This window comes from Equus przewalskii, unplaced genomic scaffold (genome assembly GCF_037783145.1).
Source record: "Equus przewalskii isolate Varuska unplaced genomic scaffold, EquPr2 ChrUn-13, whole genome shotgun sequence".
Classification (NCBI taxonomy): Eukaryota; Metazoa; Chordata; class Mammalia; order Perissodactyla; family Equidae; genus Equus; species Equus przewalskii.
In genome coordinates this window covers 7844096-7861775 of record NW_027228750.1, presented here as the reverse complement: position 1 = coordinate 7861775, position 17680 = coordinate 7844096, and the positions used below count along the sequence as shown (strand labels likewise).

Here is a 17680-nt window from a genome sequence, read left to right as displayed (position 1 = left end):
CTGTGCATCACCCAAAAACCCTGGCCTTTGAACTGGACGCAGTAACTAAAGGGACTTTGGAATCATTTCCCATAAGAAGATAATAGGTGATTTCTAAACATGAAAGAAAGATTTGCATAGATATTTGAGTAGCCAAAAGGGCAGATGTGTGGCAAAGACTTCTATTTGGCCCCAAAATTTGTCCTCTCGTTATATCTCAAAGTATAAGAATCCTAATATTTACCTGAGTTCACGGTCCACTGGAATAAAACCACTATTTCTCAGGTTTCATTGCAGAAGGTGAACTAAAGAGACGTGTGCAACTTCAAGATGGTACTCTCCTCTTCCCCTTTTCTCATGATCAATAGAGGCCAGAAGTTTGGCTGCCCACTGATCTATGTTTTGGAGTAGATGATGAAACTAGAAGTTCCAATTTAAAGTTAAGAGATAAGTTCTAGGAAGCTTATAAGTTAGATGTTTAAAAATATAGATAGGGGCCAGCCCGGTGGCTAGCAGTTAAGTTCGCATTCTCTGCTTCAGCAGCCTTAGGTTGGCCGGTTCAGATCCCAGGCGCAGACATACAGCCATACTGTGGTAGGCATCCCACATATAAAATAGAGGCAGATGGACACAGATGTTAGCTTAGGGCCAATCTTCCTCAAGAAAAAGAGGAGGATTGGCGGCAGATGTTAGCTCAGGGCTAACCTTCCTCAGAAAAATATAGAGAGATAAATTACAAACTGCTAGGTACATTGTCCTTGAATAAAGCACATGCAGAAAATGGGACAGAAAAAAATCACAAAGATTCATTAGAAATATTTATTATCCATATAGAAGCTAGTGGGAAAAGCTACAATTCTCTCTCTTTTCTATTCTCTTAAGAATTACCAATTAAATATATAATCCTCAACTTTTTAGGACATGAAGGTACGGTTTTTACACTAAATAGAAGAAACCTAAGATAATCCATTGTCCAGAATGAAATGTCAACCCATCTCTGTTCCATCGCACCCTAAGGCAAACATGGAACCCTTTGATCCAAGTGCCCTATCAAAGCACCCTGGGCCAGGGGTCATATCCACTATCCATAGTGACATCCAACTGCAGACATTTTAGCCAATGCTTTGAAATCAACAGATTTCTATTAAATGCACACTCATACACACACACACACACCCATCTTAGCTTCTCTTAAATATTGGAACATTGAGTTTGTGTGGTAGATTATTGCAATAATATCCTCCAATTTGTTTATGCCATCCTGTATCCACTTGGATAACTCCCTATCACTCTAACTTTGGGCTTGGTCATTTGACTTGCTTTGGCCAATGGAACAATAGTAAATATGCTTCCAGCCTAGGTAGATTTCAGTGTGCAAAATGTGGGAATTGGTATTTCTGGAGGAGACCTAGGAGAAGTGTGCAAGTAACAGAAAAATACTGTTTTGCCTCCCCCTCAACCACTTCTTATGGAGGGAATAGGCGGAGGTATTTTTTCAGAAGCAACTAAGATTTTACCAAGCAGGGAATATAATTGGAAGACTCAACTTCCCTCTCCTTCTGCCAGCTCCCCTCGAGGATTGTGGAAAACTTCTCTAGAAGAGATTCTGGCTTTGACCAACAGTGACGTAAGCGGTTCTTCACGGCAGAGAGGGAAACATAATCCACACTGAAAAACACATCACTGTGAGCTAGACACAAACTCCCTCTTTCCAAAAATAGCAGAAAGGAAAGTGACCTTGAAAGGGAGAAGCTCACAATTGGGTTGCACAGGTTATCTGAAGAAAAGAACTTCAGAGAACTCAGATGGATTCTTGTGTTTTCAGTTTATTCAACAGAAAAGTGATTAACTCGCTGTGGCTTTGGGGCATGCTTTGCCCCACGAATGGTTTATGAATGGCTGGGCACAGGCAGCTTCTGTCAGGTGACCTAGAAGAAAAGACAAGGACTTTCCCCAGCTTCTCCCACCAACAGAGCTTAGGCTTCTTGATCCACAGTAGAGTTTTTAGATAGAAGGATTGTTGGAAGGGCCATTAAGTTGACAAAGGAATGGTTCCCATCAATGGGAACAAAGGGTTGTCAAAAGAAAGAGGAGTGCATCCTGGGAATTAGATGATAGGGCCAGAGGACAGCACCCTGTTTTCAGCCTTCCGTCTGAAGACCAAAGTAACCCATCAGGGGGTCAGTGCTCACCTCAGAAGTCAAATTCTCTCCTCTTAGAGTCCTAGTCTGCCCATTGGGGTGACTGTCATCTTTCCAGAGGGGATAGTCATCTTTTCAGTGGCTACAGTCTTCCTTCTAAGGGGTATGATCTTCTCTCCAGGGGTCTCAGTTTGAAGATGCATAGGAGTGATAGTCATCTTTGCAGGGGTCACAGACTGATGACCCACAGGGGTCAAAGTCATTCCTCCAGGGTTCACAGTCTAAAGATATATATGAGTCATAGTTATCCCTCCAGGAGTCACAGACTGATGGCCCACAGGGGTCATGGTCTTCTAGAGCTACAGTGCTCTTTCCAAAGGACATAGTTTCCCTTACAGGGGTCACAGTCCCACCTCTGGGGATTGTGGTCATATTTTCAGACTTTCTATGGGTCTCAGTGGCCATAGCCTCTTCCCTTGGGGACAAAATCCCCAAATCAGTGGTCAATGCCTTGGTCACAGTCAGCCTTTCAGAGTCGGTTCCTGAAGAATTCATAGCAGATGAGAGCCAAAATTTTGGTGAAGGAGTTGAGCTGAACTCTAGAGAAAATAGCCGGAAAAGGATGAGATTCATACTTCTTCCTTCCCATCCTATTAATTATAGCAGGACTAGAACCACTCCAGGGCTGACATACCTGCTCCTCAAATCTGGATTTGGAGGATTTCATAATTCACCCACTTGAGGACAGAGATAAAATCCCATCACATAGAAGCCCTGGTCCCGCACCTCATCACGTTAACATGATCCCAGGCACCCATGGGCACTCAGTGGATTTCCTGTATTTCCAGTGAATGACCCTAAGGAAGAGGCTGCCAGTTCTCACTTTTCCTCTCTGACTGCACCTTCAGCAAGACATTTTCCCCAAGGCCTAATTCCTTCCTTGTTGAATCCTCAAGGAGAGACTTTCCATAGGAGGCACCAGGAACAATGTTGAGGACAAGGAGGCTGCTCTAGACAGCATCTTGTAAAGCACTGGGTTGGAGTCCTATCTCTGCCCCTGACTAGCTATGTTGTCTTTCTGAGCCCCAGTCTCTTTATCCTTAAAATGAGGATTATAGACCATCTCCAAGGATGTTTTAGCTCTAGCAAACCAGGTTCCGTCTCTTAACTGCCAGGTCAGTCTCCAGTATCAAAGAGATACCAAAAGAAACCTAATTTCCTTTTCTAGCCCTTGTCCCTTGAAAGCAGGAGAAAGAAATGGAAATAAGCTAACATACATTGAGTGTTAACTATGTACCAGCAGTTTTCATTCCATGTATTTCATTTGGTTCTTATAATAATGTCATGAGTATAAAGATTATTCCCATTTTTACAGATAGGAAAAACGAAGCTCAGAGAGGTCAGATGGAGCACAAACCCAAACCAGGATTAGAAAACAGACTGCCTGACATCAAAGCTTCTTCTCTTCCCTCGATGTCAGCTTGCCTCACCAAAGCCTTTAGATCTAACAGAAGGGACGCACCCAGTGCCTGCATATGCAACTCCCAACCCCAGCTTCCAGGGCATAGCTACTTACCAGCCTGTACCAGGAGATGATTCAACACATAGACAAGGCGGAAAGGGCCCACACCATAGAAAGTGCCCCTGACATCATCCAGGTCCAGTGTCCACACCATGGCACCCCCAAAATGTTCTCTCTTTATGAACAATGCCTGCAAAAGTCGTAGTCAGTCAGCCTGCTGTACAGGCCATCCTCCAGACTGGGGACAACGGCAAAAAAAACAGAAGATGGACTCTCAGGAGGCAATATAACAGGGTGGTTAGGAGTACAGCCTATATTCGAATCTAGCCTCTACCACTCATTAGCCATGGGATCTTGAAAAAGTTGCAGACAACCTTATGTGTCTTATGTGTCTTAGTTGCCTCACTTGTAAAAAAGGGATAATAACATTTCCAACATTTTTTGGATCAAAAGAATTCTACATGCACATGCTACAACATGGATGGAACCTGAAGACATTATGCTGACTGAAATAAACCAGTCGCAAATACTGCAAGGACAAATACTGCATGATTCCACTCCCATGAGATACTTAGATGTCAAATTCATAGAGATGGAAAGCAGAATGGTGACCACCAGGGGCTGGGGGAGGGAGGAACGGGGAGTTGTTTAGTGGGTGTGCAGTCTCAGTTTGGGAAGATGAAAAAGCTCTGGAGATGGATGGTGCTGATGGTTAGACAACAATGTGAATGTAATTAATGTTACTGAATTGTTTAGCCACAATTTGAAAAGTGAATTTTTTTAAAAAAAAGAATTCCTATATGTAAAATATTTGGATCAATACCTTGCACACAGTAAATGATCATAAACATTAAACACTGTCCCTCTGGGTTCCCCAGCCTGCTAATCACCATTATCATCATACTAAGCCATAGATGTTCCTTTACTATTTAAAAATCACTTCCAAGACCTCATCTCATAGTGATGCTATAAAGGAGAGAGAGAGCAGATAATACTGTACTTGTTCACAGATAAGAAAATAAAATGGCTTTTGTCCATGATTTTCAAAATCTCATATATAACTAAATGGCAGAATTTAGACTCAAATTCAGGTCCTGTTTTTACCTTGCCAGTGTTCTCTGTCAAGCCTGATGAAAAAGATAGATTCAATCATATCCAAATAGCCACATGACTTGGCCAAATTAGGTGGCTCTTTTCTGGGATTTACTTTCCCCAAATGTAAAATAAGGGGAAGGAAGAACCCGATCACTGTTAAGTCTGAAACTGTGAAGAATCTGAGATTTTATCCTGCTTACAAGCTAATAAGGTAGGCTGCCAGTCTTATGGGTACACACACACCCACACACACACCCACCCCCCCAATCTCTAAATCAGAGAACAGACGATTATTACTCACAGCAAAAAGAACAGCCAGACTAGCACCTTAAGTTCGCCCCTGGTGCCCCAATTGACCAGAGAGTGACGTGATGAAGGCCAACGTTCACCTGTGTATGCAGCACGGTCTGTAGCACAAGTGAAGAACCCTGAAATTATGAGACTCAAGCTTATATAGTTCAGCCGGCATATCTAGCCCTCCTCCCTCCAGAGAGACTGAAAGCTTTGCTCTGGAATATAAATAAGTCCTCTTTGGGCTGGGGACTTTTACCATCATCGAATGTATGCAAAGGCTCTGAGGGAGAGGGGAAGGGCAGCTCTATTTTTATTATAGCTGGCCTGTTTCCTTTGCTCAGAATGCCTGAACAATGCAGGAACACCGAGAAATCCAGAGATAATTATCTCCTGACAGGTATCTCTGAGGTTTCTTTCAGCTCTGAGATTCTGTGACGAAATCCCTTAAATATTCTCACACTGGGCTCATGTCCCCCTCTAGCTCTGCATGGCACAGTAACTGCCCCTTGAGGTGAGGCCACCTTCCGCCGCTGGCCCCAGACTTTCCCCAACACATACGGGCAATCCCCTCTCCCACGTCCTGGGCAATTCCGTCCAACTGGACAATTCCATTGTGTCACGGACGTTTTCTCTTATGTCTTCCACTCCCAAACCTCCGTGGAAGACCCTGGAGACTGAAAGCCATGCTTCCTACCCCTCCCCCACAGCAGGCCTCACCCAGGGCTACGCACAGAGGAGGCACACAGTGACTCTTCATGAATGCTGCCCTATCTCTTGCTCTTTCTACCCCAAACTTCCCCCAAAGAACAGCCAACACCTGCCACTTCTCCATCACCTCCAGTAGGAGAGACTGTGACACCTCTCTGCTCATAAGCCCTGCCATATAGGCCGTGGCCAAGTCCTGACAATTTCTCATTCGTAAACTGCCTCTGCTTCCAACACCCTGGCCCAGGCCCTCATCATCTCAGGCTTGCACACCTCCACGTCCCTCAAGGCTTCCCAAATACCGAACTGATTACAGCAGGATCACATGGGGGTTTCCTAAAAGCAGTTTCCAGACTCTTTCTAAGTCCTACTGAATATTCAGGGGCGGAACCAAGGATGTCGACATTTATCAAGTCTCTCAGGTGATTGCAAGGCAGCGGCAGTTTCAGGAACCACTGGAGCATGTCGTTTCGGTTTTCATGAGAAAACCCTGCCAGATTTAACTTCACAGAACACTGCTGTTACGGGAAGGAGGTGGCCATCGTTATATTCTCAAGGTTTCAAACTCACAGATCACACAACTGCTCAGAAACCTGATTTGGCCTTAAAATGCCCACAAGATGAAAGCCAAACACCTTCACCAGCATTCAAGTCCATCCATAAACTGGCTGTACTTTACTGCCTTCTCTTGCACTTTACAAAAATTCTCTGCTCCACCCAAATTCTTATTTGAACCTGCTTTAAATGAGCTTTCTGCACCAACTGAGCATTTCCCCATGTCATTATCATCTCTTGCTGCTCACCTCCCTTAGGAAGCCCTCCCTGACTTCCCCACTGCTGCTACATATCAGTAATATTCATGGTCTACCTCATATTGGTGTTTATCTGTTATGAAGTTATCTGGTCCAAACAGAAAAGAGACTGTCGCCAAAAAGCTGTGTGAATTGAGAGAAGTCATTTCTCCCCTCTAAACCAAGATCCCTCCTCTTCAAAATCAGAGAGTTGGGGGCCAGCCTGGTGGCACAGTGGTTAACTTCATACTCCATGGGTTCAGATCCCAGGGATGGATCTACACACTGCTCCTCAAGCCATACTGTGGCAGCATCCTGCATACAAAATAGAGGAAGACTGGACTGGGACAGATGTTAGCTTAGGGCCAATATTCCTCACTAAATAAATAAATAAATAAATAAAAATAGGAGGTTTGGACTAGATGGATTAGGAAACCCCAGTTAGTTCAGGTATGTCTGGAGCTCATCTGGTCTAATCATCCTCACATTTTCACCATCCACCCACACCTCACACACACACACACACATATTATACAGACAAGGACCTCATGGAAGTCAGAGGGAAACTATATGCTGGAGCAAGAAAGGACCAAGGTCTTACTTTGTAACTGAAGCTGATGGCATCATCATAGCCAACCCACTCCTTCCCCTTGTAGGCATATGGGATATACTGATAATCAATCCAGCGCTTCTTCACTTTCTGGACAAAGTAGCAAATCTGCCAAGAGGACCACCAGGTTATTTCTGTAAAGTGTCATGGAGAGAAGCACCAGCAGACACGCTGTTCTCTGCCCAGGGTTAAACAATCCCAGAATTCCTCACCAGGGAGTGAGAAGAAGGTAGACCAAAGAGGGAGTAGGGAAGCTACTCAAAAAGGACCTCCTCTCTATTCCAGATAAATTCCTGCTATTACATGTTCCTTCCTCTAATGTCCATGATGGAAAGAGAGAGAACCAAGGAGTGGGTGGCATCCTTAAGAAATCGAACTAGGTTTTGGTAAAATGATGCCAATACTGAACTACTAACAGTAGCATATCTGACCCTTGACCAAATCTGTATCTTTCTCAAAGAGTTTTCATAAATACGTCTCTCCTCCGTTCATTAAAAATAAGCAGAAATTGCCCCATCTAGGCAGTTATCAAAGTAGTTTTTGAATTTCTAATAAATTTAAAGGTCTTAAAGGCAGGGAGAACTAGGTGGTTAAAATCACTGTAGCATCTTAGTGTCTACTGGGTGCCCAGCACTGTACAAGAAACCATATGGTGCAAAGAAGTAGAAGTGTTCAAGTTGGGCTGCAGAAGTTAATGTCTAAGTCATTTGGGGGGGCGGGGGTCATTAAAGGTTCTGTCTATCAAAATCTCTTTGACCCGTAATATCCTTCAAGAACATTATTTCGGCTATGCCATCACGCGTAACCATGCTTCACTGGATTAGCAGGAAAACATCTCCAACCAGCCAGCACAGAGCAGAGACTGGACGGACACCAGCACCTCTGCTACTGCCTAGGCAAGGACACAGCTCTCCAGGTGGCGCTCTTACATACCTTGTGCCTTTGTACCTGCTGCTCTCTACCTGGGAAGTCCTTCCCATCTTGTCTTTCCGGCCCATAAGAATTCTTCCTGTGCTTCAAAGCTCGGCTCAAAATCTGCCTGCTCCATAAGACCTTTTCAGATTTTACAGCCATACATTCTGTGCCTCTTACTGTCTTTTCTTGTGTTTCACATTCTCTTGGGTACTTGTCTCTTTCCTCCACTCAGTAGCAAGCTTTGCTGAGCTGGGGATTAATGGAGTGGAACTGGAGTAGAGGAGAAAGAATGTATAGTATAGGATGTTTTGGAATTGCTTCAAAATAATCTAGTACTGGGGAGGGAGGAAGTCAGGGAGCAGAGATGAAACAAGATTGGCCATGAGTGGTTGATGACTGAAGCTGAGTGAGGGGTGGGTGGTGGGGGGGGAGAGGGAGAGGAGGTTATACCATTCTGTCACTTTTGCGAAGGTTTGAAATTATGTATATTGCAGATATTAGTTATTTTTATTTAGGCCCTATAGTAAGTCGGCATTGATTTATATAACATTTAAGCTTATTTTAAGAGGTGAAATATCTGTTCCCCTCCGCTCAGACTCTGCCCAGCTCCTCATCCCTTACACAGGACTAGGATAACTTCCCCTGAAGAAAAAGAAAATATCCCAGGTAATGGATTTCCTTTGTCCCAGGAACCACCTCTTGGTCCTGTCTCTAGCCCTCACCCTTGCCTTTGCCCCTTGTCCTTGCTTTTGCCAGGCTGCAGGTTAGGGAGCCCTAACTAATAGACAGAAGCCCCTATTCCTGTCACCTCATAATAAGCCAAGAAGCCAGCTTGCTTGATGTACTTCCCTGGAAATGCGGGTTCCACAGCTTCGGCCTGCAGCCCAGTCTTTGAGGCTCTGAGGAGGCGAAAGGGACGTCCATAGGTGGGTAGCCCCATGAGGAGCTTCTCTGGGGGTGCCCCAAGCTTTCGCCAGGAATTCATGGCATATGCCTGCAGGTAGGAAAAACACAAACACCTCCTTGTTACCAAGAGCCAATGGCCTGGGCTCAGGGGCAGATGTCTGGGCTGCCTGAGATCTTTCCTTTTCTTACCAAAGATTTGGAGTCTCCAGGCAGAGAGAACAGGGGGCTGTTATGTGATCTTTTCCCAGCTTCCATGTAAGTCACAAGACAAGACACTGATGAAATCCAGGAGTCTGTAAGGGTAGGAGGAGGAGGTAGGAAGATCAGGCTAGCCAGATTTTCAAGTCAGACCATCTCAGCACTCATTAGCTCCTAGCAGTGCATTGGTCACCCAAGCTTCCCTGCCATTTCCGCCTGTGGGCCTCTCCAGGCTGTGCCACACACTTGAGATGCTGCCACCGGAACAAACTGCTGGTGAGGGGCAGCTGTGCATCAGAACCTATGCCATCCTGGGTGTCCACGGAAGTAGGCAGGAGTCAGACAAGAAAACAAATGCTTGCAGGCACGATCCAAGGGTTAACAGAGGTCTGCAGAGATTGTCACGAGTACAGCGGTACTGCCCCATGGCAATAAAAAAGCTCAGTCTTCCCACCATTCAAGTGACCATCGAAATATCTCTTCCAGAAAGCTTTCATAATGAGGACGTGTGATCGAGCATGTACCAGGTCACAGGTGTAAGCGTTTACACAGATTATCTAATTTAATTTTAATCTGGCCAATGCCCTAAGTACTGGAACTGTCTCCATTTTTAAAGCTGAAGAAATTGAAACAGGCTAACTAATATGCCTAAAGCCCTCCCACTGGGTGAATGTAGGCCCCCCTCAATCCTGCCTGGCTGTGAGACAAACACTAACCAACTCTATGCCCACCGGGTCTCTCACCTCCTTAAGTGTAATCTCACAGAGAAACACGCCACCCTCTCTTTGGTTCTGTATCTACCTCAGTTTTCTCATCTATAAATACTTGATTCTTGAGGTTCAAGAACATTAGCCCAGAGCTGGCATGTCCAGAAGGAGTTATGAACTCTTCTTTGTCTGGTATTGTAACTTTTGTTGGAGTCCTGTGCTCTGGAAACCAGGCCTGACGGGGCATTCCTATTTTTGTTTTTCTGGCAGTGGTTGGTGATTCATCTGCCTCTCTGATGCCAGCACCTGCTGCACGGTGTGTGTCCACAGCTGTACTCCTGGACGCCAGAGCCCAGGCCCATGGGATTCTCTCCTGTGAGAGCGAGCAAAGGGCTATGCGGAAGACTCTACCCAAGATGACGCTGTTGTGGGGGCTGGCATTATGTCACCTCCCTCTGACCTCCTGAAGAAAGCCTAGGGTAAAATGAAGCTAGTCTGTGTCCCCACCCATGCTCCTCAGCCCACCCCCACACTCACACGTACACCAGAAGAAGCACATAGAAAGCTCAAGGACAGTGCTTGGGCAGCTCTGGGGTTCTGACCTTGAAGTGCCTCCTTCCCTCCAATGTCCTGCCCCATGCAGACAGTACTCACTCACCTTCCTAGACAGCACGCATCATAAGCTGTTTGGACGATGTCTGGGTCCCCAGAGACAGCAGCAGAGAGCAGCAGCCTTGGACGGATGGTGAGCCGTGCCTCCTTCCTGAAGGCAACCAGGAGTTCCTGGGAAATAAGAGAGGCAGACGCAGAGAACCAGACAAAACAGAGCCAGAGAAAGAAATTATCACCCAGGAAACCTTTATTTATGGAGCCCCTTGAGCCAGGTTCTGGGGACATAAAAGTGAGTCAGACACGGGCCCGGCTCACAGGCTCATGAGAAAGGCAAATGCGAGCCAGTGTGGCAAGTTATTCAGTAGACCAGTGGCAGGCAGGCTGGGGAGCACAGAATTCATACTGCCCGCCTGAGGGAGTCCAGGAAGCTGAACAGCGAAGGCATCACTTTAGGCTGGGAGGCTGGGCCAGACCTGGATGTGAACAAGAAAAAGAGCCGCCACAGGACACCTGCTCAGCTGCTCTTTCACCCAACACCTCTAGGGTGACGGCAGTAAAAGAACATTCTGTTACCACTCCCCTGCCCGTGCCCCAGCCTTATGCTTCTGCTGGGCCACGAGCCCAGATGCGATCAAAGTGGAATCATTTCTGGGTTCTGGAGCAGCCAGACTGGCCTTACTTCAATTAAGAAGAGAAAAGTCCACCAGTCGTGCATGGGGCTGCCTCTTAGTCCAGGGTACAAGAAGAAGAGGTCCAGGCCACCGAAGTCATGTGTCCTCAGGAGGGATGCAACTGAGTCAATAAACACCTCCCAGTTGGCAGATGCAGACAGCACAGTGGTGAACCTGCAGGGAGACCAGGAGCGAGGCAAGGAAGGCCTTCTGCCGGCCTCCTGGTCCAGACGCGGCTGGAGGAAAGGAAGGTGTCAAAGACCTGCCTTCCTTTCTCAAACCTTCTGAAAAGCCCCTCCCAGCACCAGGGGCTAAATATCCAGGAATGGGGAATTCAGGCAGCAGGGAGGAATGGCAAACCATGACCTGCCCTGGGCAGAAGGCAGAAAACAAGTGCACAGCCTGGGGTGAGGAAAGCGGCTGTGGCCAGCTCTGCTGCCAACGTGGTATGCCCGCTGGCTAGGCACTTTGCCTCTCCGCTGTTTCCTCGTGCGTAACTGCTCGTCCCTGCGACCGGTCCTAGCACGGACATTCTTTCCCTGACTGGATTAGGGGACAGAATACGACAAGGGTCAGCATTTCCACAAAGATCTCCCAGCTGATCTGGGCCTGGGCTGTGTAACTTGGCACGAGAGGCCCATGCTCTGAGAAGGGGTTCCCATCTCTACTCTTTCGTTCATTGGCTGTTTGATTTTTTTCTGTTTTTTCTATTGTTTTCTCTCCAATAGCAAAGACACTACTGGAAAACTTCTAACTAATTGGAATTGAACTTTAAGTAATTCTGGGCTGGTCCCGTGTGCAATGATTAGAAAATTAACCAGATTCAGGCTAATTTTCAGGCAGGCCTGTGTTCTGTTACCTGTTTGCCACCTCCCAGTTGAGTGACCTCTGAGGGACACCTGGGTGAATATGGCAAGTTCCTTCATACCTCTCACTCTTGCCTTGGTTGTGCAAGAGGTTTTTTTAATTTTAACATTTATGTGTTTATTTTAACCTATATTAGAAAATGTATATTATCCAAAAAAACATAATTTCATAGATATTATTTAAGTTTAAAAATTGAAGCAATTCAACAGAGAATATTTTAATAAAGTAGTAAAGGTAGTACTATTTTTTCTGTCTCTTTAGAGATCATTTTGAGAATATCACAATCCTAAATACACACATCCTATAAGCCAGCAATTTCACTTTTAGAAATGTGCCATGCAGATATATCTGCCCAAGTACACAAAGAAAGTATGTTCATTGTAGCTTTATTTGTAACAACAAAAAATAGAACAAAACAAAACAAAAATCCCGATTGACTAAATGACCATCATTAGGAGATAGTTAATATGTTATTGCACATCCATGCACTGGCCTCTTTCTTTTTCTTTTAAGCCAGTGGTTCCCAATTAGGCAAATTTTGTTCACCACGGGACATGTGGCAACGTCTGGAGACATTTCTAGTTGTCACAGTGGAGGAGGGTGTGCTACTGGTACCTAGTGGGTAGAAGCCAGGGACGCTGCTAAACATCCTACAACATACAAGACAGCCTCAGAACAAAGAATGAGCTGGTATTGATCATTGATAGTACCAAACACGAGAAACCTTGGTTTAAGCAGAGTTGCTTTTGTTGTTGTTTTCATTCCATCACAAGCCTGAGATCATGCTTCTACTTATTATACCTTACAACCCTTAAAACACAAGATTTAACCATTTGATCTATTACAAAGTGAGCTCTTTAAGTGAGGATACATGATTGATTGTAGCCCCAGAACCAACAATTAAGTGGTCTTTCTTTGGAATAAATGAGCTGAGGAAAAGCACAGCCAAGGGGGTGATCACACCCAGGCTTAGAGACAGGCAACTGGCCTCATGTCAAGTCACAGAAGTGGGGACTATAGCAGCTATATTTTATATTACTAGTTTTTATCTTCCTATTTTCCTCCTGCTACTTTATATTAGGGCACTAATGATGGCTAATCATTTAGGTTTAAGGTGGGAGTATGAACAAATGGACATGGTCCTACGATGACAAATAGCTGACGGGACTTTGGGCACCCCTTTCTTGAGGACATGAAATTTCACCTGTATTAAGAACAAGAGAGGATGCTAAGGGGCAAAAAGGGTGGACTGGAACAGATCTTTTCCAACTGTCCCTCTACCTCCCCATCCTTCTCCACCCTGCTCTCTGCCCCAGAAGTTAGTCTATCTGGACTACCTCCAACAGCTGAGTTGGGTTTAGCCTGTCAGAAGAGCAGCGGGAGGGAGGACAGTGAAATCAGTGTTTATTCCCCTGGATCACTCCCTGTGAAGACATATCAAGGTAACTATTTCCCTCCATCAAAAGTCAGTGCTCCTCTCAAGGAAGACTGTTCATCATGACTATCTCTTCTTCCGGTTTCAATAACCTCTCTGTAACAGCTCCACTGTTGCTAGCCCTGGGTTCCTGCACTAGCCCTGTGGTTTCCCTACACCACTCCCAAACCTTTGTAATTAGTCCCTTTGTAAAGAAACCCTCCTCAAATTATCTTGAGTCTACCATCTGTTTTCCTTAGGACCCTGACTGAAAGACCATACAATCTTGGATTATGTTGCTTAATTTTCATGAGCCTGTTTTCCTATCTATAATATTAAAATGGTAATAATTACCTTTCAGATTGTTCTGATGATTAAAAGTAATGCTTTAAGTAGAGTGTTTAAAGGGTAAGTACTCAAAAATATAATGCATTATTAGCTATTTTCATTTGTTAGGTGCAAGAGAAAACTCAAGTAGAAGAGATGTAACCAAAATGAAAACTTTAATAATTCGCATTAAAAGAAATCCAGAAGAGGATGCTTCCAGCATTGCTTAATTCAGGTGCTCAATACCATCATCCAAGACCCAAGTTCTTTCTATCTTTCTTCTCTACCCTAAAGAACATGGCCACCTGATACCTGAACAAAGTCAAAGTCCTGTTAGCAAAGATGGAGGAAGGAGGGAGAATAGTCAGGAGGCAACCAACTGCACCTGCTGCACTATTATTTACATTTATGGTAATGAGGGGCTTCCTAACCTTCTGGTAGCACATTAGAGTGGATGGGGCCCAGAGAGACTCTAGGGCGCTTGGCGTGAGCATAGCCAGATCAGAACCAGAAAGAAAAACCCTCTTCAGAGAAACCAATGCAGAAGGGGCTGCTAACCCTGATGACAGTGATGATCTCACAGATAGAATCCTGTAATGTTGACAGTGGCTTCTATTTCACTCCCAAACTCACAGACTCTGCAGCATTTTCCCCATTGACCAAGGCAGTAACTGTCAGGGTGCTGGGGTTGCAAACAATAGGAAACAACCCTGGCTAACTTAATCAAAACAGGAATTCAATGAAGACTGTAAGGCAACTCAGAATCAATGGGAATGTTATAGAATCAGTCTTAAAACACAGGTAGGATCCAAGAAAGACTATTTATAAAAGGCACTGCCAGAGTCCTGCCATGGGAAGGCTGGCTAGGAAATTCTACTGCTGGGACTGGGGCTGCCTCCACTGGGCTACTGTCACTCATCATTGCCAGCTACTCCTTCTTTAAATCTTGGCAGCATTTCCTCCAGATTTAAGTCCCAGATGGGCATGTCAAAATGGCCAAACCTAGTTCAGCTGCCTATACCCTAGCGGCTAAGGGCAAAGAAAGAAAACTAGGCCCCTTTATGCTTCCATAGTCTCTCCTCCAAACCACAGCAACGTAATCTATTTGAAAAGCACATCTAACATACTACTACCCCATTGGAGATCCTTACCATGGCTCCGAGCCCCACCACCCAGTTGCTGCTGCCTCATCTTGTTTTATTCCCCTCCCCATTTAATCCTAGTTGACATGACCTCCTTTTCTAGGATGCTCTAAGCTCCTTCCACAGCAGGAATGTCACACTCTTACTTTCATCTGGAATTCCTTCCCAGCCCCAGTCATCAGATAACCCATATTCGACCTTTAGGACTCAATCTAAACGTCACTTCCTCAAGGAAGATTTACTACTTCTTCATGACTGCTTACGATCCCTTGGTTTTCCAGCAATCTAGTGCTTTCAGCTAGCACTTAAAACCAACTCCATCCTGCCTCTCCCTCTAGACTCAACTGATGAAGGCAGAAACCACCATGTTTGTCTTGCTCACTACCAAACACCACAATGCCCAAAAGCTTCTGATACACCACAGCTGCTCACTGGTGAATGACTGGTGATTTCTCTGCCCGGTTCCTGACTCATCAAGAGTTCTCAATAGGAAATCGAAGCCAGTGCTTCTCAAACTTTAACATGCACGAGTCACTGGGAAAGCTTGTGAAAACATGAATTCTGATTTAGTAGGTCTCAACGTTCTGCATTTCTAGAAGTTCTAGCTGATGCCAATGCTGCTGGTTCACAGACTACACTTTGAGGAATAAGTCAACACCTTATAAAATCAAATGATAAACCAGACACATAGGACAAATATTGTATGATTCTACTCATATGAGGTTCCTAGAATAGTCAAATTCACAGAGACAGAAAGTAGAATGGTGGTCTAGAGGAAGGGGGAGTTATTGCTTAACGGGTACAAAGTTTCAGTTTGGGATGGATAGCAGGACAGTTGTACAATGACGTGAAGGTATTTAATATCACTGAATTGTACACTTAAAAATTATTAAAATGGTAAATATGTTACCATACTTGAAAAAACCACACAACCAAAAACTACAAATGAGGCCCAAGTTGGTCCTTCCATGAGGAGTCTGCCACCACGGGCCCAGGGATGGTGTTGGGCACAGAGGTCACCTCTCAGCTGCCTAGGTTAAAGATAGCATCAATGCTAACTCTGCCAAGCCACTGAAGTTGGATAACGGTGCTAAAGGGCCCCATACATCAAGCAGTTTCTAACTTTGCTCAGGGGGTTTCTGTAAGAGACAAGTTGCTTGTTAAGGAGATGGGAGAACTGGAAGATAATTTGAGTTGTACATATGAAGTGTATTTTCTGATCTAAACAAGCTTCATTAATATCAGCTTGACATCCCAGACAAGGGTTACTACCAGAGAGGAAAACTTCAGTGATGGCACTGGCTGGGCTCCCACCAGCAAGTTAAAGGATTTGTTTGGGGTTCTTCACTTACTGTTCTTTTGAATTTTTATCTTTTACATATTGAAGCTGCAGAACATCATTAGCCAGACAAGGAGAGTTTCCAGAATAAGTTAAGGACTATATTAAACCTTACACCAGATGATAAAAGGAGATTGTAGGATTACAGATTGTGTGTTAGGTGTCTCTACAGCTTAAAACAAGAGTGAACCCCTCCTCTCCTGATCTTCACACCTCAGTCAGTCTCTCTGGATTGTACGAGTCCTGTGACAATGTAATGAAGATTTAAAGAACTCCATAATTACCCACTTTTAATGGAGAGCTCAGCAAAAAAATGTGTTCTGGGCCTAAGACTGGCCTACTTGTTTACTTTTCCAAAAACGTGCTACACAGGCTGCTGATTTTCTTAAGAAATTTTCATTAACTCAAAATTGAGACTAGAGCTTGCTTACCCTTTTTTCCAAACAGAATCAGTTTCCTGCACAAGTAATTCTAATGTGTGTTCAGTGTGACCCACAGATGGGCAGTAAGAAATTCACTACAAATGGCAATGGGATATGAATGCTCTAGCTTCTTCCATGTATGTTGGCTCTCCTTAGATGCCCTAAAGCTTCCCCAGAATACATAAAGACATTTAGTGCGTCTTACGGAAAGAAATGCTTATTAAGTATACTTTGAAATAAATCTTTTTTTTTTTATTCTTCTAGTTTGTAGATACAAAGTTGTCAAGCAAATACTGAAATACAAATATGAAAGGCACATTACTCATGCTGTCCAAATGCAAAAGAATCTGCTTTATAAAAAACAGAGCCCTAAAAAAATAATAAAGTTATAAAATAAATAAAAACCACAGCCCTTCACTTTTAGGTCTAGATGTAGCAAGAAAGTTTTGGAGCCCTCTGAAGCTGAATGATTAAAAAACAAACCACAGGGACCCACCCCTATGGCCTCCGCAATCTCCTGGCCTTTCTAACATGCTACTCAGAGGGAACACGGCTGGAAGCCCAGAGCGGTCAGAGCTTGAGTGACTTTGCTGCTGTAACGTGATCATGAATCCGCTGGCAATACCTATACAGTTGTTTATTAAAGAACCCGCCTCCTACTGTCCTGTGGAGCAGGAGAGGTACCTCGGGAATCAGCCCAATGTCTGGTGCCACCTGAAACTGTATTTTGAGCCTTCCTCGGTGTCTGTTGTGGTGCCAAGCACCACCCGAAGGGTGAGCCTCATAAACCCTGGTGGACCAAATCAGCAGTGGAATATAGTGGGCCAGGCTAATGGACTGCAGAGTAAGGGCAATGGAGACAGGGAAACGGATTTACCCCAGGGTTTAGACCTTTGAACCAGTGAAATTAAATGCAAAATAAATACGTGTATGGTTTAAAACAAAAATAAAATGAGCTCATTGTTGTCATCAGCAAGTCTGTGCTCACTCTACTGAAACTATTGTCAGGGACCTAGTCCATAA

General features: G+C 44.6%; 1 protein-coding gene across 1 annotated transcript; it reads right to left on the bottom strand.

Annotated features, from left to right (window-relative positions):
- Positions 1-1821: 1821 nt before the first annotated feature.
- OVGP1 (oviductal glycoprotein 1) lies at positions 1822-16217 on the bottom strand (the record flags this gene model as incomplete). Its single annotated transcript, XM_070607621.1, is given in 13 exon segments — positions 1822-2053; positions 2056-2125; positions 2127-2215; positions 2218-2474; positions 2476-2719; positions 3697-3832; positions 7129-7245; positions 8861-9046; positions 9148-9196; positions 9198-9251; positions 10522-10646; positions 11155-11398; positions 15988-16217. Coding segments are annotated over 13 exon segments (1899 nt in total), but the record flags the coding sequence as incomplete, so codon positions are not given.
- Positions 16218-17680: the final 1463 nt, after the last annotated feature.